General features: G+C 39.4%; 1 protein-coding gene across 4 annotated transcripts in view; it reads left to right on the top strand.

The window, feature by feature from the left end:
* LOC121447007 (SPHK1 interactor, AKAP domain containing) overlaps nt 1-11,548 on the top strand; it is a 153,963-nt gene extending 142,415 nt beyond the window's left edge. For all 4 annotated transcript variants that reach the window (XM_041649980.1, XM_041649982.1, XM_041649981.1 and 1 more), the window contains 3 exons: nt 1,812-1,864; nt 1,952-2,136; nt 9,662-11,548. In XM_041649980.1, coding sequence (XP_041505914.1) covers nt 1,812-1,864; nt 1,952-2,136; nt 9,662-9,805 — 382 coding nt within the window. In that variant the 3' untranslated portion in view covers nt 9,806-11,548. The remainder of the gene's footprint in view (nt 1-1,811; nt 1,865-1,951; nt 2,137-9,661) is intronic.
* The last annotated feature ends 10,057 nt before the right edge of the window (nt 11,549-21,605 follow it).

Genomic DNA, 21,605 nt, shown 5'->3' with positions numbered 1-21,605 from the left:
TGGCTTTTCTTTTGCTTGTGGACAATGGGGGATTAATGATATGGGATGATTCTAATGCCAATGGTTGCCATGAGGGAGATGTAGCAACTCAGTTCTCTCAATGCGCACTTCTCTGAAAAGTGCATGGAGACTACATAAAATGATGCTGACCAGGAGGGCAACCTGAAGTCATAACTACTGCTTGAATTTGTGATTATTCTGGAAAACTAACTCAGTTGTATGCTAATTTTGGTCATGATGACTTAGAATATAATTTGGGTATTCAGATAAACTGATAAAGCTGCATTGCCCTAATGCTGATTCCTAACATATTTCCCTCTGGCTAGCTATAGATTCATACTTTATTCACCAATGAATGCATGTGTTCTTTGGTAACTGGAGGTTGCCACAACCCTTCATTGTTTTATTACTCACAAGCAAACACAAACACACACATGCTTTTGTTTTTAGGAGAACTGAAAACAAATTCAGCAAAAAATATTTTATGACAGATTAATTTTTGCTTACCATGATCTCCATCTTTCTTTTTAATATGAAACCATAACTTCAGGAAAAGCTGGCACTGAAAGAAAGTCAAGATCACCTCCATCCCTACCCAGCAGCCCATCATTACATAACATCAGAAATTGCATCTGTCCTTATCAAGGTCATTCGTGCTACTTGCAGAGATCGGTCAGTGGCTCTGTGCCCTTACACAATTGACATTCCTGGAAATAATTAGGTATAAATGGAAGAATAGCTATTCTTTCTCTCTCTCTCTCTGTCTCTCTGTCTCTCTCTCTCTCTCTCTCTCTCTCTCTCACACACACACACACACACACACATACACACACACACACACACACACACACACACACACACACAGAATGAAGTCTACCTCACTAATGGAAATTACCCATACAATGAGATAGGTTTTAGCGGCAAAAGAGAATATAAGAAAATCTATCACCAAAAGACACATTTAAAAAAAATATTATTCCAAATTTCTAGAAACTAGAAAAATATAGGACTTCTGCAGGCTTTCCAAAAGGGTCACTACTTTTCAGCTACTGAGATAAATGACCTTATTTCAGGAGACTTTACGGGGTCTCCCCACTACACACAGGGCTCTATAACAAGTACACGCTGTGCAGAAAACCTCCAATATTAAACATGACAGTGGATAAAGAGAGGCTTGGTTTAGTTATGAGACACTAGTTATAAAACACCTCCAGTCTGCTCTGCCTCCACAAAAAAAAAAAAAAAAGAATGGAAAAAGAGGAAAGACTATTATTGAGACATTCTGTTTCTATCTCTGTTTCCCAGTTTGTTGTCCTTATTCCCGCTCACAGACAATACGCTTGTAAAAACTTTTTCCCTAATTTAAAATTCAAATGTACATCATTGTCACAGTATGCAGAAGTACACTGTGGCAAAAAAAAAAAGGAAAATGTGGTTCACTGAGAGACAGGAAAAAGGCAAAAGGATAAGTCTCTAAATTACAGCCAGTTACCTCAAAGTTCTAACTGTTTGACCCTGCGGAGGTTCATGGTAAGGGAGTTGAAAAGAAATGAAAAAGGTAACCCTCAGACTCTCCCCCACTGACTGTCCTAACGCATGCCATTTGAGGTCCACAGCACTGCTCTTTGGTGGTAGGGAACACTGGTGGCAGACCCAGCTGTCCTGTGTAACACCCACATGGTTCTACTTTGTTCTGTGAAAGCCCTAAGAATGCACTGCAGAAGTTTGTAGAAAGACCCATCACCTCATCTTCCATTACAGCTTCTCCTTCCAAAGCATTACCAATCATATACTGTTGTTTTCTCCCAAAGTGAATTAGTAGAAGAAAAGGAGATTATTAAAGAACAATCAGAAAGCATCAAGGGTAAGCCATGTTCTCAACCTTTTGACACACAATTGCCTGGAGTGATGCTTCAGAAAGCAGAGTGACGTTGTGGTTGTGTCTGTGCAGAGCATGCCTCTGGTCTGCCAGGGAAAGCAGCCAGCCCCCAGAGGAGCCTGCTGGTGATCAACTTTGACCTGGAGCCAGAGTGTCCTGATGCTGAGCTCCGAGCCACCCTGCAGTGGATAGCTGCCTCTGAACTCGGGATCCCCACCATCTACTTTAAGAAATCTCAGGAAAGCAGAATTGAAAAGGTACAGTGTGGCATGTCTGGGAGGGATAACAGTACAGTTTTGTGCTTTTTTCTCAGCTGAAAACCCATTTAATTGTCCATTTAATCCATATGAACTTGGAGCGTTTAATCTTGAGTTCTTTGAACCAAAAACACCTTGTGAAGACTTCAAGCCGCTAGCTCACATCACTGCTTCATTGGCTTTCTGTTTCTTGAATAGTTGGTGATAAAGGGAAACAGAACTAAGGAGACAAGTGCTTTTTCCAAGTTTGTAAACTACTCTTTTATATCCCTAAACTCTATTTTTGGTTGAAAACACTCTTGAGTAAATCCTTATTAAAACGAGTCTCTCTTGGTTAAATAATATTAAGGGTTTCAATTTTCAGTTTTGTTTTGTTTTTTAATATGCAATTATTCTCCAATGTTCAGTGCCCAAATCCAGCATCCTATGATAAAACTCTCACCTTCTTGCCCATTTACTTAGAAAGTAGACCAGTTTCAAAATCTCTGTAACCCTACCTAGATAATCTGACCAGCTGCTGGAGAGCTCATTCCTGACACCTGCTCCTACTTCTACCTCTCCAACCAGCAATTTCTTCTTTTTAGGTTCAAGTCCACCCAATCCAGGCATCCTCCTAAACTGTCCTTTCTTTGTTGGCAAAGTGATGCAGAGATCACTAGTTCAGAAGCTTTTCCTTCAAGTCTTTCACTCCTAGCCTGCACAGTACACTGGATGGACTAAAAGAGCATAATCCACAAGCGCATTGGTCTTCTCTCATGTTGTGTTCAGTCTCATGGGAGGGAACCAAGAAAGTTCTAAGGAAGGCAATGCTTCCAGATTCACATATGCAAACAGAGACTGTGTTTTTGTCTCCCAGCCATCCCGTACTAAATAATCACACAGAAACTATGTTATTTAAAACACTGGTTGCCAATGGCTCAAACGTATTCCTAGATAGCTATTATATCTTAAATTAACCCATTTCTATTAATCTGTGTATCACCATGAGACTGTGCCTACCAATAAAGTTCTGGTGTCTTTCTCCTTTGGCAGCTACATGACATCTCCCTGAATCCACCTTCTTTCTTCCTCTAACTGTGCTTGGATTTCCCACTTGCTATATTCTTCCCTGCCATAAGTCAAAGCACTTCTTTATTAACCAATGGTAATAAAACATATTCACAGCATACAGAGGGGAATCCCACATCACACATAAAGGTTTGCTTTTGTATCTCCAGCAATTACCTGAACAAAAGCATGACCTGGTGCATTTTAGGTGGTATGTTAAACAGATTTTAATTTAATCTACCTCCTTACAGGGGCAGTCAATTTTCATGCATGTATATTTAATAAATTCTCATTATTGAAAGAGCAGGGATGTACATGTAAATATACAATGAATATGTAATATGTAAACTAAATGCTAACTTGGTATTTGTTTACAGCTACCAGGTTTTCAATTTTAAAGAGAAAGCCTGCCTTTGTTTAGAACTGTGTTTCTAAGAAGATAGAGCTTTCTCTCCTATTATCAGGAAAAACACTGGATGATCTTTCATGCATGCCTGTCAACCAGCTTAAGGAACTCAAATCTTAATGATTCAGTCTGAAGGACCCAAATTTCCAGGTTTTGTTCAGAGTTAATGAATGCTCTCTGCACAGAATAACTTTGATATAAATGGGCATCATCCTTGGTTGTTTATGACTGAATTGGTTAAATAAAGAAAATTTATATAACACTTATATGTTCTTTCTTCATTAGCCAGGTCTGAGGCTCAATTCTATTTGCTTGTAATTAGCCAGATAATTGAGTAGTCATTTTTAAGAGTGTGGGAAAGAGAGCAGTAGAGAGCATGAAAAATCAGCAACATTTCTTTAGCTCCTCATCTTCTCAGAGAAAAGAAACTCTAAGTTCAAAGGATGGCATCTTCCTACTGTCACTCAGTACAATGGGCATCCACAGACCTACATCTTTTGGTTGCTGTTGTTTTCTGTTTGTTTGAGACAAGGTGGTGTCTCGTCCAAACTGGCCTTGAATTCTCTGTGAAGTAGGTGATGACCCTGAAACTATTTTATTTTTAGTTACGTAAGTATGTTGAAGAGGGATGGGGTTATATATGCATGGGAATACAAGTGTCTCTGAAGGTCAGAAGAGAGTATCTGACCCCCTAGAGTTACAGGCTTTTGTGAGCTGTCCAATAAGAGTGTTAATAATAGAACTTGGGTCTTCTAGAAGAGCAGTATGGGCTCTTAGCTGCTGGTCCACCTCTCCAGCAGCAACCGAATGTCTGACCTTGGTGTCTCAACCTCTCATGTGTTAATTTGTGTTGTTCTGGGAATTGAACCTTAGGTTTCATGTGTGTTGTTAGGTGAACACTCTAACAACTGAACTGCATTTTCAGCCCCAAAACCTGACCTTTATTTCTGGGAATCATGATTTAATTTTCTCAACAATTAATATAGTCAATATGTGTTGACCAAGGTTTTCTGTCCTGCCCAGTCCTGCAGCAGTTAAGTCCCAAAGAATCACACAGAGGTCTACATTAGTTATAAATTGATGGTCCGATTTGCTCAGACTTCTTATTAACTAATTCTTATAACTTACATTAGCCCATAATTCTTGTCTGAGTTAGCCATGTGGCTAACTTTTTTGGCATGGCAGTCACATCTTGTGTCCTCTGTGTCTGGGTAACAACTGCAGACTTAAACTTCCCTGTTTCCAGAATTTTCATTGCCCTGCCTCTACTTCCTGCATGGTTGTCCCGCCTATGCTTCCTGCCTGGCTACTGGCCAATTAGCATTCTATTAAAAATAATACAAGTGACAGGATAAAAAAAATATTGTTCCACAGCAATTATGCATCTATGTATAGTGGTCTCTGCTTACTAAACTTCCAGCTTTGTAAAAACAGAGGCATGTGGTAAACGGGAGGAGACCAGCATGAACACTAGAGCAATGCATCTTTCCTGAGATGCCTTGAAAACTTGGCCTTGAATCTGGAAGACACTTAAGGACAATAAAAACTAAATCCCAGAAACGGCAAATTCCAAGTACTCCAGATGCTCAATGTGTATTGTAGGTTCTAGTGACTCATGGTGTCTTTATTTCCCAGCCTTCCCCGTTCATTTGTATTTTATTTAATCATTAGAAGGCTGCATGCCCTTGAAAATCATACATTTAAAATCATCCATCAAACATTACTAGAGTAACCTCACCAAGCCGGGTTCTGTTCTAAGCTCCACATCCCAGGTTACAAAAGAAGTGAGTGCTCCTGGTATCTTGGAGCTTGCATTTCAGTTCAGGAAGAAATATCATCTGTCTCTAGAGCACATGGAAAGATCACAGTGTTTAAACAGCCACATCAAGATAGCGTGAAGTTGATTCTGAATAAGCAAATCAAAATGCATCTGCAAAGTTGATATCTAAACCACACCCATGAGCTAAAGGGGAACAAAACAGAATCAGCTGGAAGACACATTCACAACTCAAATTCCTATGTTCCTTCTAGTCAATGGAAAACCACTAACGCCAAGGCACTTTTCAGGGGAACACTCCTGATACCTCTGACACCTCATAACCTAAAACAGTTCACAAACTTAAGTCTTTACAACCTTGGAATCAAATCAATTTAATTCAGTTAGCTGACCAAAATAACAATAAATAATAAATAAACTGTCATTACCATAATTATTTAAAATAATTTTAAATGAGCTACTTGTCAGGGTTTATTGGGTTTTTTATTTGGGAGTTTGCTTTTCAGCTTTTTTTTTTTTTCCTGTAAAAACTCAGTGAGCTTCTGAAATCTGAGCTAACCCTTGGCCTGGCATTAGAATAAACATGACATACTGCTCATCTTCAAATCTGCATTGAGAATCATGTTTTTTTCTTGGAAGCAGTATGCAAAAAGGATCGTGAAGAAAGAGGAAATAGATAGACCCTTGCCTTCCAATGGAGGGAGAGTCAGAACAGAAAAGGTCTCCTCTCTAATTTCTTCTTCTATTCTATGAGGAAAGTGGTGGAGGGAGAACGAGAGGAAAGACTGATGATCCTGACTTCTGAAAACACAGAAACAAACTCTAGTTAAAGTATCAGTTGTGAGTAAAGGCATATAAAGAAAAGTGAAGGGTGTACAAATTAGATCCTAAAGGTTTTAATTAGCAAACAAAATACACTTTCTTGCATTAATCCTTTCATCAAAAATCACCAATCGGGGAGTTTTAGAGTCACCCCAGAAAGTCTTCCAAACCCAGAACCTTACCTGTTAGTTCAGAATTTCCACTGGAGATAAAACCCAAATCCCAGGTCCTGGTGAAAGTCTAGAATTCCAGGATCCAACCAAACTTAAGACTCAGGTTTTACAGGCCATAACCTCAGGGACAAAGTAGGGGTTCACTCACTCTTGCTTAATAAAATCTAATTTGTGTCTTGGAGTAAAAGACAGTGAGAGCATTCAGAAGAGTACATTGAAGGTGTCTTTTAAAAAAAGAAGACAGTTTGCTGCAGTTCCTGTAATTCTACCATGGACTGTAAACAATCAAATCTGCAGAATGCACCTGAGAATATGAAGGTCTGCTCTGGACTGTGGTGTTTTTCTCAAGGTGTGTCTGCTCGTGATAAACTGTCACAGAATGCAGATGCTCTTGAGCTTCCTAAGGTCTAAAGTCTTCTGTAGTCTACAGGAAAAAAAAACCAAGTTATTGCTGATTCAGTACAGAAATGTTTGGTTGATGTTTGTTTTTTAGTGGAGCAGGCTAAACGTACAAATCCCTGATATACTAAAGCCGATCATGGCCATAACATGAGGAGGCTTAATGAAAGCTCTAGGGTCAATTACTAAGTAGAATGTAGTTCTAAAAACAGAACAATAAACTGGACCTGATGGGGCTAGCTCATAAATCCCAGCCACTAGGGAGTCTGAGCCACAAGAACTGCAAATTCAAGTTCAATCTGGGTCGAAGAGTTCATGGTGACCTTGAGTAACTTAGTAAGTCCTTGTCTCAAAACACAAAATTGAAAGATGGTTGATGATGCAGCTTATGGGAGAGCTCTTTACTAGCAAGCGCAGCATCCTGAATTATATCCTAAGTACCACAGGGTGGGGGCAGGAAAGACTGCAATACTAGGATAAAATGTTCTCTCTGTCTATTCACAACCTTGACACACGTTTACTATTTTTTATGGAGGAAACACAAGATGCTCATGCTCATCAGCTCCACACATGTTTCAAAGCTTCAGGACCCAGCTCAGCTGCTGCATCAGTAGGGTCAGATCATCTTTCTAGAGATGCTTAGTGAAGAAGCATGATGACACACTCCTATGATCCTTGTACCTAGAAGGCTAAACCAAGAGGACCACTATCAATGTGAGGTCACCCTGGCAAATTCTAGGATAGCCAAGGCTCCATAAGACAATCCTGTCTCAGAAACAAAAGCAATCACTGAAAGCAAAACATCCAAAGAAGTCTAATGAGAAACAAACAGACCTTAGAAATTAGCAGATGCATTCTAGCCAATGGCCATTCCACAACTATTAGCTAAGTGGCCTAACTCTGGTACACTTTAAAAATGTCAGGTCATTCATTGGCATTTTTTGGTTCTCACCACTATGAACATTCCTTTTTCTAAGGCCACTGTAGATGGAAAGGAGCTGAAATCTGACTTCTGGGAAGATTTGAGGCATAGAGGTTTCTGCAAAGAGTATATTCCTCAGAGTCCTCCCTTATGCTGTGATTCGGAGACATAAGTGGGAGGGTGGTGACAGAGTAAACTGCAGTTTACAGAAAGCAGCTGTGCCAAATTCAATGTATGTCGACTTTTCTCTGACTTGACATTAATGTGTGAAGAAAAAAGATGTATCCTTAATAAACCATCTTGGCCAAAGGTTTTGTGTAATCCTTCAGGGAAATCCTGAACAAGAAGCCAATGGCTTATGTGAGCATCTCTCAAAGACTTTTCAGAAGCTTAATGTCCAGGCTTGACATCTGTCCATCCCTCAGATTTCCAGTCAGAGCTAAGGAATCTTAACTATTTGAATTATCTGGATGCCCTAGCCTCCTTTACCCCCTTTACTCACATAATTCTCTAAAGCCCCGTTTGCACTCTTGTTCCATTCAAAACATGACTTGAGTTTATATACACACTAAGATGTACGTAACAGCTCTCAAAGCCATTCTCCCGTGTGTCCATAAACCAGCCACCTCCCTTCTACCATTCATTTCTCAGGGCATCTGCATTGTAAACAAAGCCTTCCTATGAAGGGATCACATCTGTCCCCAGGGGTCAGCATCAGGCAGAGAAGAAACCAAACAGGAGGGAGAGGCATCCCAGATAACTAGTGATTTTTCTAAAAGTACAGCAAAGACACATGCAGCCAAATACACTGGACTCCCATTGCTGTTGTCGTGAGTAATGAAATGAGGTCATGAACTTCCCACCTCAGTGACTCGAGCGCTGCTCTCAGTTACTGTGTCAGGGTACAGAAGCCCTGTGGCCATCTTGTTTGTAGAAACTTGTGGCTGTCATTTCCCACTCCAAAATCCATGACCTCCAAGCATCTTCATAAAGTTTCATTTAGTAGAGAATTATTGAGCATCCATTACATAGGTTTGCGTGTTCGGTTTTTGAATTATATGTATACAAATGTGCTACCTAAAACTAAAGAATCCTTTCAGGAGTGGGCTTATCCTCAATGATATTTGATGTCTACCCATATTTTTGAGAAGTTACAATGTATTTGACTCCATTTGGCCTAATATACTTTCTGTCATTGAACAAATATTAATTGATTCTCTCTTTACTACAGGCAAAGGATAGAAAACCATGACCAAGATAGTGCCCTACTCTAGGGAGAGAAATAGCCTTAATACAATGGACATTTGCCTTCTTTTTCAAGAACCTAAGACTCTTTGACAATATTTGTTTCCAGATATTTAAAGTATTTCATTTTCCAGCCTACAAAGATTGATTATTTAGACTCTGCCAGAGAAAATCTTAAGCCCAACATTCATTTACATTCTAGAATTTTCTGTTATGACCAACTGAAACTGGTACTATTACTATATGACAAATCTATGGTGTGTCCTTGTTTTCCTGTAACAATTGCTATAGAGAAACATCTTGATGATTAATCTTAGCATGGGGAGGGAGAGGTGTCTATCATTATTGAATGTGGACGCATTGGGTGAACCAGAAATTTAATACTCAATTTATTTTCCCTAATGCACACATCTAGTAAGAAATTGTTTTGCAATCTTGGTGCAAGAAGTCTAACCCAGATTAAAAAAAAAAATACTTAACCTGAAAAAACACTAGCTACCTAAAATATTGCCTCTCCTTGTTCTGCCCAGTCCTCCACTATGAATAGAACTGCAAATTGGGAGGATTTCATTATCTAAAATGTCTGAAAGGGAAACAGAATACTTTGAATATGTCCGCTGAGAGTAAAGATGCTGAAACACAGACTCGGAGCCCCAGTCTTTGGAAGGTTTGCTCCGTGAGATGCTGGTCAGGACAGTATAATATGTGAGTCCTAACTCTGTGTCTTCTTTTAGTTTCTAGAAGTTGTGAAGCTTGTTCATCAGAAGTCCTGGAAGGTGGGAGATATATTTCATGCGGTTGTCCAGTACTGCAAAATGCACGCGGAGAAGAAAGAGGGGACTCCGACTCTCTTTGACTGGCTCCTGGAACTAGGATAAGTCAGGTGCACCCTGCAAAGACTTTCCTTCCTCTAACCCAGCATAGGTTACAGTGGTTTGCGCTAAATGCTCTGAATTTTCTCAATACACTGCATCCCATTAGCAGAACTATTTAAAAGCCTGCTCCGCTACCATGGACAAGGAATAAGTCCTAGAGAAAGTGAAATACAAGTCTGTGCCAATCAATTTCACCACAGGCTTGTCCAAAGGAGCTTAAATGAAAATAGTTTTAAAGAGAGATACTTTTACTGGGGCACAAACAGGAAAGTTTATAACAAGCCCCTCTTCCAGAAAAGCTACACCCGCATATATGTCACAATATAGAGTGATCTATAATTTCTCCAGCTATGTGAATCAAAAAGAAATAAAGTCATTGGGTCACAAAAATTTTACAAATTATTCTAAAACCTTCATTGCACTTTGCTTAGCAGGTACATGGGTTGTTCACCCAAGGAAATACTTGGGATATAGTTGTAAGTTTCCATGCCTTTATATAAAAGATTTCAACCCTCAGATGAATATCAGTGAGTACTAACACTCTTGCATCAGTGTTAGCAGCATCCATGGGAAGTGATTTCATTTGTTTGCAGTGGCGGATAAGTATTGCCCCTCCTCCCAATCACCCCTGAGCTCCTCAGAAGACTACTGTCGTTCAAGCTCAAGGTCGCCTTCTTTCCATCACTACATTTATGACTTGAGTAAAATCATTATGGAATTCTTGCCTAAAGACAAGATTTTAAAAGTAAACAATGAAATAAATAGTAGTCTTTTAAAATAAAGTAAGCTTGTGTATTGAGTTATATGAGAAAAAACATTTTGTTTTATTGTAAATTATGAAAAGACTATATCTAAATAATATATTGAGTTGACTTGGAGCTTCATAAACCATGAAAACTTGTTGTCTCAAGTTGTAGAGTGTCATGAAGTTTGTTGGCTGATTGTAGGGTGAATGTGTTGCCATCTGTAATTGCTGGCATGCTTCTCCAAAGACATTTGCAATGATGGATGCAGGGTAATGGCCTTGTGCTTGGCAGGGACAGCCAGGAATACAGACTTCCAGGCTGGGTGATAATGACACTAAATTAGACAAATAGAAGCGTTTATCACGTTTTACAAATTCATAGCAGAGATATACTCCTTTGAAAACACAAAATATCTATAGGACCCTAAAGGATCTCTTCCCTTCCAACTAAATATACTACACTCATTTTTATTTTCTCAATCAGGAAGATGGTTAGTATGTATCTTCCAAAACAGTATGCTTTTGTTCTATTTTTAAAGCTTACAGAATACCTGTGATTGTGAGCCAGCCCCATACCAAGCTTTCTGCCCTATCAGTTGCATCCTAAGAATACAAGAAAGCTTGCTGGAAATCCATAGCCCTCCCCCGCACCCATGGCAGGAATCTTTTTTCAGACCTCAGTGTGCATTTATCATGCAGATGGTCCAGGTTTAGGTGTATGTTTGATCTGATGCATTATCCAGGTTTTGAAACGCAGCTATCATCTCAAACTGAACTGTGCTTCTTTGTGCTAATACATAGGAAATGATATTTTTATTGTTCAAAGAATCCTAAAATATTGTGTGTAAATTCTTGTTGTGCTCCAATAAATGTTTACTTACCCTCCAAAGCACAAATACTGGATGTAACCATGTGTTGTACCTAATGTTGCAAATTTATCAATAAATATCTGTTGCAAAACTGTTGTTCAGTCTTTTCTGCTGAACTCCTGGAACTAGAGCTTTAAGAAATTTAGCTACAAGAATAAAACAATCACACTGTGAATAGATAAAGACAGGTATGCTACTTAGATAAGTTTTTCTGTCTTGATTTCAATTGTTGATAAAGTAAATATTTAAGATGATCTGTTAGCATAGGGAATAGTCATTGTAAATCATTGTTCATCAACTTTGGAACCGTACACATTTGAAACATGATAATTTTTTGGTGTGGGGTATTCTCTTGGACATTGTAGGGTGTTGGGTTGCATCTTGGTCTCTTCCAATTAGATAATAAAAATTGCCTCTTCCTGAATGAAGCAATCAAGAATGCTTCCCAACATTGCCAAATGACTCTCAGGGTACAAAGTCAAGGCTGACTGAGGACCAACAAGAGGAGTGAATGAAGAGGAGAAACAGGATGGGAGCCCCAGTGAGTAACAGCAAGAGGACCTGAATCCTCTGGGGTTAAAGGAGTCTCAGTAAGGAACAGAAAACAAAGCATGCCCTATCCGCAGCTCCTGGGGGCAGCAGCCTTTAAACAAAACCTTGGAGACCAGAGAAAGACATATAAAACAAACATGGAGTCTATCACACAAGTAAACAAGATGAATTCATTCATCAAAGTTATAGAAAAATGTATCAGTGCTTTTTGAATCGAAGAAAATTGCTCGAGTATATCCAAATTAAACAGTGAAAGTCATAGGCAGTTAACTTGCAAAAGAACATAGCCATGCACATGCTTAGATCATCAAGAATTCTCCTGTCAGCTAAAGGATGTCATCAAATTAAAAAAAAAAAAAACCCTAGTCACTCTCATGGGTAGACATTAGTTGAAAAGATTATTGAGGGATTAGTAGCTAATTAGTAGCTAGTGAAGACTCCTAACCATCAGCTTTTTAAGCAGTCGGGCTAAAGCCAGTTTTCTTTAATAAAGAGGAATGAGCGGGCTAGAAAGGGTGACACTTAAGCATCCAAGCATCATGACCAGAGAGTAGATCATAGAATATTTTATTCCATCAGACAACTGAAAGGAGGAAACCAGGCGACAGTGTAGGTGCCCACGTTTAACAGAAGTTCAAATAAGAGATACGTTATTCCAGTTGAACAGTAGGTATTTTGGCTAATCATTTATGATAGAAAAACTATGAATTTATAGGGTCTCTCTCTGGTCCGGTTGGAGGTATACAAGTGGAGGTAGGAGCACCTAAGAATTTTATTTGAATCATATTGAGAAGTTTGATTTCTGGCAGTAAGTTTCATTCAAGGACACAAATGTTTAGGAGAATCTCTCTGATTGTGGCTATTGATTAATACAATGAGGCTCAGACTAAGATAATACTGTTGGTATCAAATACTAAATAAATGTTATTGATGAAACCATTATGCTTGAGAATTTTTGTCATCTGATAGCTTTTTCTATAGAGTAGGACCATGTCATCTCATCTAATAAACATCCTCTTAGTGACTGTGGAGCATCAGACATTATGCAAGGTAGTTAGAACAAAAATCACACCTAGAAACTCACAGACCACAAAAGAAACAGACATGTCACTCTCATAAAACATTGTAATCCTTGATAAGTAATTCTCTGTAGACTAACAATTGAGAGATCTGTAGGCAGGAAGCATTTATTGTTGCCAGATGAGAGAGACTGGACAAATCCAAGGAGAAAACATGGGAGCTCAAATTTTTAGGTTTGAGAGAAGACATTTAAAAAATAAAGGCATAAAGCAATACTGTTCAATAAAAGAACTTCTGGAACTATCACAATGCCTGACTTCAAACTCTACTACAGAGCTACAGTACTGAAAACAGCCTGGTATTGGTTTAAAAACAGTCAGGAGGACCAGTGGAACCAAATTGAAGACCCGGATATTAACCCAAAATCTACAAATACCTGATTTTTGACAAACAAACATAAATAGAAAATAGAAAAAAGAAAGAATATCTAACAAATTATGCCCAAAACTCAAGTCCAAACAGATCAAAGCCCTCAACATAAAGCCACCCCATACTGAAGAAGAGAAAGTGGGAAGGACACTTGAATGCATTGGCACAGGAGATCACTTTCTAAATATAACCCCAGTAGCACAGATACTGAGAGAAACAAATAATAAATGGGACCTCCTAAAACTGAAAAGCTTCTGTAAGGCAAAGGACACGGTCAAAAAGACAAAACAGCAGCCTACACAATGGGAAAAGACCTTCATCAACATGAGACAGAGGCCTGATCTCCAAAATATACAAAAAACTCAAGAAATTAGTCATCAAAAGAACAAATAATCCAACAAAAAATGGGGTACAGACTGAAACTCTCAACAGAGGAATCTAAAATGGCTGTAAGACACTAATGGAAACGCTCAACAGCATCCTTAGTCATCAGAGAAATGCAAATCAAAACAACCCTGGGATTCCATCTTATACCTGTAAGAATGGTCAAGATCAAAAACATAGATGAAAGCTTATGCTTATGCTGGAGAGATTATGGGATAAAGGGAAGACTCTTGCATTGCTGGTGGGAGTGCTATCTGGCACAGCCCCTTGGGATATCAGTATGAAGATTTCTCAGAAAATTAGGAAACAGCCTTCCTCAAGACCCAGCAATACCACTTTTGGATATATACCCAAAGAATGCTCAATCATATCACAAGGACATGCTATGTCCATAAGAGCACTGTTTGTCATAGCCAGAATTTGGAAACAGTGCAATTTTTTACACTGACCAAAGAATGAATAAGGAAAATGTGATACATTTACACTATGAAGTTCTACGTAGCAGAAAAGAATAATGACATCTTGAAATTTGCAGGCAAATGAATGGATCTAGCAAACATCATATTCAGTGAGCTAACCCAGACCCTGAAAGACAATTATCATATGTACTCACCACTCACAAGTGGTTTGTGAACATAACTCAAAGAAAAAGCAGCCTGCAAATCACAATCCCAGAGAACCTAGACAACAGTGAGGACCCTAAGAGAGACATAAATGGATCTAAACTACATGGGAAGTAGAAAAAAAACAAGATATCCTGAGCAAATTAAGAGCATGGGGACCATGGGAAAGGGCTGAAGGGGAGGGTAGAGGAAGAGGAGGAGAGAAAAATATATAGCTCAAATAAAATCAACAAGAAAAGAAGAATTTAAAAAAAAATAAAGACAAAAGAACTTTTAAAGATCAAAAAGAGTCCACTCTGAGAAATAGTGAGATCACATGCTTATCTTAATATGCGGTCTGAGGCAGGAGAGATTTTATAGAATTATAATATCATGATAACCCATTAGGTGTGAAGCCAGGAGTTGAAATTTAAGGAGTATTTTAAGATTTCTATTCATAGCATAGTCCCTTCAATTAAAGAATAAGCAAAATCTTGTGTGAATGTAAGAGAAATAACATCTGAATTCGTGTGTAAGTCACTGAGTTATACCTTGCATAGGCTAATACTATTAAATAATATTTTGGTTGTGAGGAAAGGAATTCCCACTGCACTATAACTGACATCCCTTACATAACACTACACTGGAGCTCCCATGTCCAACCTCAGGCTAGCAATGCTGTAATGGCCTTAAGAACTCTGAAATTGTATGCTCGTAGTTACAATTTACTGTAGCAAATGTGAAGAAAATTCATGCAAGGAAAGAAAAAAGGCTTATAGGACCAAGTTAATTAGTTTAGTGTAGACTTCCAGGTGGTCCCTCCCAGGTGACTTGCATAGGGTAGTCTTACTTCTTCAGTAAATATATATATTTATGTAACAACACGTGAAAAGTCACTTACTTTAGTCTAGGCACCCAATTCTTTTATTGGAGTTCAATCAAATAACCATGTTTCACTAGTGTAACTTATAACAAGTCTTTCTCTGTCCTGCCAGCAAGTTCCCAAATAATGACAGAAGAACTTCTTATTTAATTATGAAAATTTGTCCTATAGTTTTGGCTTGTTCATAACTAGATATTATAACTAAATTAACCATTAATATTAATCTACATTCTGACACATGGTCTGTGGCTGTTATCTCTCCTCCTGCATATCCTTCTAGCTCTGTGTCTCCTGGCATCTCTGCCTCTCTTCTTCCCAAAATCCTATCTGTCCACAGAAGTCCCACCTAACCTCTTCCTGCCTAGTTATTGGTCAATCAACTCTTTATTAAGCCAATCAGAAGGCACCTTGGCATAGACACATCTTCACAGAGTAAACAAATATTCTGCAACAGTAACTGGCTGCACCTTTTCCTAAGGCATCATCCCTCCAGACCAAGGGTGGACAATAAACTGTATCAATGCCATAAAATATCTGATAGAACTGGAACCACTTGGACCTGGACATATTCAAAGATACAAATAAGAAACTCTCAAGCCGGGCAGTGGTGGCCCACGCCTTTAATCCCAGCACTTGGGAGGCAGAGGCAGGCGGATCTTTGTGAGTTCGAGACCAGCCTGGTCTACAAGAGCTAGTTCCAGGACAGGCTCCAAAACCACAGAGAAACCCTGTCTCGAAAAACCAAGAAAAAAAAAAGAAAGAAACTCTCATAGCCATAAGCAAGCAGAGCATCCTAAAGATGTGGCAGTTAGCTATTAGAGTCAGACAAGAAACAGTTCCATAACTAAACTTGGGCGTAGGGTGCCAAATGTGAGCAATGTAGACATACTGAGTTAAGTCTTCCTACAAGGACACTGTCATCTGCTGTCCAGCGTGGCCACTGGAATTCATGTCTCACCACCTCTGATCACAAGTTTCTTGAGGCAAGAACTTTATTCTTTCACCTAAGGTATCTGTAGTATCTTTTATTTTCTTCTTTTTGTCTAATTTATTTATTTGGTTTATTGAGTCAGGGTTTCTCTGTGTAGCTTTGGTGCCTATCCTAGAACTAGCTCTTGTAGACCAGGCTGGCCTTGAACTCACAAAGATCCTCCTTCTTCAGCCCAGCTAGGTATCTGTAGTAGTTCTGTACACCTTGTCTTTTCCATAGTTGATGTCAAATTGGACTGGAAAGCTAATATGGAATGATAGCACATGGATGGAGAATGGGTCTTCCTACAAGAGTTAACCTAATCTAGAAACACCTTCATAGACAAGCCCAGATGTTAGCTTCTGTAGGGATTCTAAAACCATCAAGTTAATCAAGTTAAACCTTACAACAGCTGGAATATTTTATCATAAATTCTAGAAATGCAACTTTGTTTTGAGGTTCTTCTTGGCAGACTAGGGACCTGCTACTTGACATATAACACTGTTCATGTTATCTAATGAAATTACTTGTTTTCAGGTAAGTGAAATATTCTGTAAACCCTGGATTTTTATTTAAATCACATGAGAATGTTGACCTAAAATATTATATAGTAAAGTATAGAGAACGTTGTTGTGGTATTGGGATAGCTTTAAGTGCTACTCTTGAAGGCAGATAAACTGGAATATCAAGAATGGAGTGGAAGGGATCATTTAAGCCTCCTGGCTCGCAAAACTAATTCTGCAGAACCAACATGTTAATCCGACCATCTAAGTATTCTCTCATCAGTGCTGCCAAGAATATCCCCCACCAAGCCTACAGCTCTCCCTCTTTCATTTCAGCTTCCAGAAATCCTTAATAAGGGAAGAGATGGAGACCCCTTCCATTCTTCAAGGATAGCCTATCATTAAAAGTTAACTTTTTTGCATTTGAAAAACATTCACTTTTTTGGTGAATTCTCTCTGATTACTTTCTTTGCTCTTGTTTCTGACTCAGAATGTGAAGGGGACTAAAGATACTGCTATGAGGCTCTTAGCACACACATCCTGGTGCAAAGAGTGTTTCTGGGCGAATTATATCATCCTTGAGCTGAATCTTGAGCAAGTGCAAATTCCATGCATGCACAACATATCTCTCTTTTGCCCTGTAAGAATTAGCAGCATTCAGCACTCAAAAAATGTCAACAAGATTCTATGGTGATATGCAAGATATTCGTCAGTATTGCTATAGGATAGGGTCGTTTCAGGTTCCCTATCCTCATCTGCCCAAGGAACTAACTGGGGACATTGCCTTGGGCTCTTGGGAGCCTCTTTAGGTTCAAGTCTCTTGCCAGCCCTAAGGTGGCTCCCTTAACTAAGAATTGTGCTTCCGTGCTCCCCTATCCAGCCTTCCTTTATCCCAATCATCCTGTTTCCCCAAGTTCCCCCCATCCTCCCCTTCTCACTTTTCTCTCCCCCTCTCCCCTTACCCCCAACCCACCCCACCCCCAAGATCCCACTTTTCTCCCCGGCAATTTTGTCTACTTCCCATAGGCAAGAGGATAACTATATGTTTTTCCTTGGGTTCACCTTCTTATTTAGCTTCTTTAGGTTCACCAATTGTAGACTCCGTGACCCTTATTTATGGCTAGAAACCAATTATGAGTGAGTACATCCCATGTTCATCTTTTTGGGTCTGGGTTACCTCACTCAGGATAGTGTTTTCTATTTCCATCCATTTGCATGCAAAATTCGAGAAGTCATTGTTTTTTACCGCAGCATAGTACTCTACTGTGTATATATTCCACACTTTCTTCATCCATTCTTCCATTGAAGGACATCTAGGTTGTTTCCAGGATCTGACTATTACAAATAATACTGCTATGAACATAGTTGAACAAATGCTTTTGTCATATGATCGGGCATCTCTTGGGTATATTCCCAAGAGTGGTATTGCTGGGTCCAGGGGTAGGTTGATCCCGAATTTCCTGAGAAACTGAAACACTGATTTCCAAAGTGGTTGCACAAGATTGCATTCTTACCAGCAATGGAGAACCTTCATCTGGTGATGGATGGAGATAGAGACAGAGACCCACACTGGAGCACTGGACTGAGCTCCCAAGGTCCCAATGAGGAGCAGAAGGAGGGAGAAGATGAGCAAGGAAGTCAGGACCACGACGGGTGCACCCACCCACTGAGACAGTGGGGCTGATCTATTGGGAGCTCACCAAGGCCAGCTGGACTATGACTGAAAAAGCATGGGAAAAAACCGGACTCTCTGAACATGGCGAACAATGAGCGCTGATGAGAAGCCAAGGACAATAGCACAGGGTTTTGATCCTACTTCATGTTCTGGCTTTGTGGGAGCCTAGCCAGTTTGGATGTTCACCTTCCTAGACATGGACGGAGGGGGGAGGACCTTGGACTTTCCACAGGGCAGGGAACCCTGACTGCACTTTGGACTGGAGAGGGAGGGGGAGAGGAGTGGGGGGAGGGGGAGAAGGGTGGGAGGAGAGGGAGGGAAATGGGAGGCTGGGAGGAGGGGGAAACTTTTTGTTCCTTTTCTCAATAAAAAATAAAATATAATAAAAAAAAAGTCAACAAGAGTCCCTTCCCGCAGAAGAAAGCAAAATGGATTACCATTTGTTAATTGAGAGGGAAGGCAAGCTTAAGCAAAACCAGAACTGCCTTTAGTTCAAATATTCCTAGCCCTCCCCCAGGCCCATGTGTGACATTTGTGAAGGGAAAGCTTGCCTGCTATCTCAAATAACAGGCCAATTATTTTTGACCTGGCCATATTTTAAGTAATAAAGGAAGCAAACCGCCTGTTGACCTTTTATGAAACCCACAGAAATGTCAAAAAAAAGCCCCACCATTTCCTTCTTCCTTCATTTTTGGCAAAAAGGACTTATTTTTAAATTTGAGTGTCGGGAATGATGTAAAAATCATTCATTTGGAGTCTCAGCTGTGTTTGTCCCCCAGCCCTTTATTAAATTGTTTCTGGAAATTCATTTTTGTTAACAAGAAATAAAGTACGGAAGCAATGAGACCTGCGAGACCACTTGCAAATAAGAATTTTATGTTACAAATCCTTGGCTGGGGAAGAGTTGGGGAGCAGAGCAATGTAATGGGGTTCCAGGGATCTCATGTCTCTGAACTGTAAAGTCTGGATGGAACACAGGAATACAGTGGTACAGCTCTTTGTGTTATAAATACCTGAGGAAATATATTGAGAGATCAAATTTTGAATAATTCCAGCTAAACAAAACTTTGGGAGTACCCAGTGAAGCAAAGGAAATATGTAACTATAATTTATTTTTACAGTCTGAACAGAAGTTTACTTAACCAAGCAACTGAAGATTACTATGTGGAGAAGCAGAAGTGAAGTTCTAAGCAAAAGAAGCAACACAAAAAGAGATTGGAGTGGGTTACCCACAGTGAGGAGCAGCAGAGTGGCTTCAGGGTTGATGGATCTTTAAAGAATTAGGCAAAGGGCTCTTTAAGACATTTTTAAGAATTAAGTTGTTCTTTGACAATTTCATACATGTCTATAATGCATTCAAATTACCATACCCCCATCTACAGTACTTGTGGATGAAATTCTCAAAAAATAAAACTTGAAATTAAAAATATATACTTTTAAAGAACTTTGTATAGAACATGCCCTCATCAAGGAAGAAAGGTAAGGGAAGAATATAGGAAAGAAGAGATATGATAGGTCGGTGAGAGAGAGAGGAGAGAAGAAAGGCAGGAATTATGGAGGCAGAGAGCAAGGGAGGAAGGGAGGGAGGAAGGGAAGGAGGGAGGGAGGGAGGGAGGGAGGGAGGGAGGGAGGGAGGAGAGACAAAATGAATGGAACATACACTATTTTTCTATGTGCAACATTTATTATTGAATATTTTTAAAGTTTAATTTATTTTTCACTTTCTGGTAGTCTCATATATGAATATAATATATTTAGATCATACTTGTATCTCTCCCTTCTAATTGCTCCTGGAACTTCCCATGACATCTTCCTCCCGACATTATGTCATCTTTGTCTACTTCTTCCTCTTCCCCCAGGTTTTTGCTTCTTTAACCCACATCTAATTAACATCTACTAGCACATGGGCAATCTATCCATGCTGCTGGGAAAACTTACACTCTCTCCCTCCGTAGCCATCACCTGCCAAAAAAACTCATAAGAAAATTTTTAAAAACTGTTAAAACTACCCTGTCTCAAAAATCAAAAAAACAAAACAAAACCAAAAAAAAAAACCTGTTAAAACTATAGCTACTTTTAAAATGAGAAAATTGTTCATCCAAAGGAAAAATGTATTTAGATCATAAAATGTCCAAACTAATACACACAGGGTTAAAAGTCCATTTTGAATATTGCAAGCAGGATCACAGGATGATACCCATTCATGAAACTTAACAAGACTTCTGTTTAGCTCAGGTTGTGGCTCTCCTCAGCTAGTAGAGGATGAGGTCCTGACTTTGACCCCTCGATCAAGCCATATGAATTTACTTTTTCTTCATGGAGTCATCGAAAACAGAATTGCTGTAACCACACTAAAATCCCAATACACTCCCCATGACATTTTCCAGACTGTTGACATAAGAACACCCTGTTACATGAATCACGGGTAGCTCATCTTTCAAAAGGTCGAGTGCAACGTGTCGTTATTGAAAGTCCTTTGACTGGCAAATAGGTAACATTTGAGTTTAAAGGAATTCATTCCTAGAAGACGGAAATGCTGTTTCCCGGCTCAGCGATGATGGTTGGCAAGCTCTTTCAGTGGAAGAGAAATCAATTCATCTGCTAAAGAACATCTGATGGGATCTGGCAGGATCAAAGGCTGAAACTGGGAATGCAGAGCAGCCTTCTAAGGAGGACCCTAAACCCAATTAGCCAGCATTTTATTAATGGATCCCCTTTGCTGCTCTCCTTTAGGGACCTCATTTTGCATGTAGAGAAATGGAGATTGCAAGGTGCAGGGAATTCAGCAAGGCACTAGAAATAAAACCTAATACCTGTTTGAGACCTTATTCTATTTAAGGTCCCATACACTATATGAAGTGCTTTTTTTGTATTGATCTAATTTTAATATCAACAATAGTCCTTTGATGTAGGTATTGCTGGTATCATGTCATTACTAGAGACTGGAACACAAAAAGCATCAGCAGTTGGCTTAAGGACAGTGAAGCAGACCTGAGTTTATCTCATGGGTGAGCGCTGGAATCCACCCTCTCACCCCCTGGTATAAGATTTTCATTTCATATGAGTGGAAATTGAGAGTATGGGTGTAATAAGGAGAAAGAAAAATGGATGAAACTGAGTTTTACTTATCAAGAGCAGGTGGGTTGGGAAGCTGGACATGGTGACTATTGT

Source organism: Microtus oregoni, unplaced genomic scaffold (genome assembly GCF_018167655.1).
Source record: "Microtus oregoni isolate MIOR12 unplaced genomic scaffold, Mior012 000004F_ref0000308, whole genome shotgun sequence".
Lineage (NCBI taxonomy): Eukaryota > Metazoa > Chordata > Mammalia > Rodentia > Cricetidae > Microtus > Microtus oregoni.
Note: the sequence above shows the minus strand (reverse complement) of the source record. Positions and strands in the feature narration are given on the sequence as shown.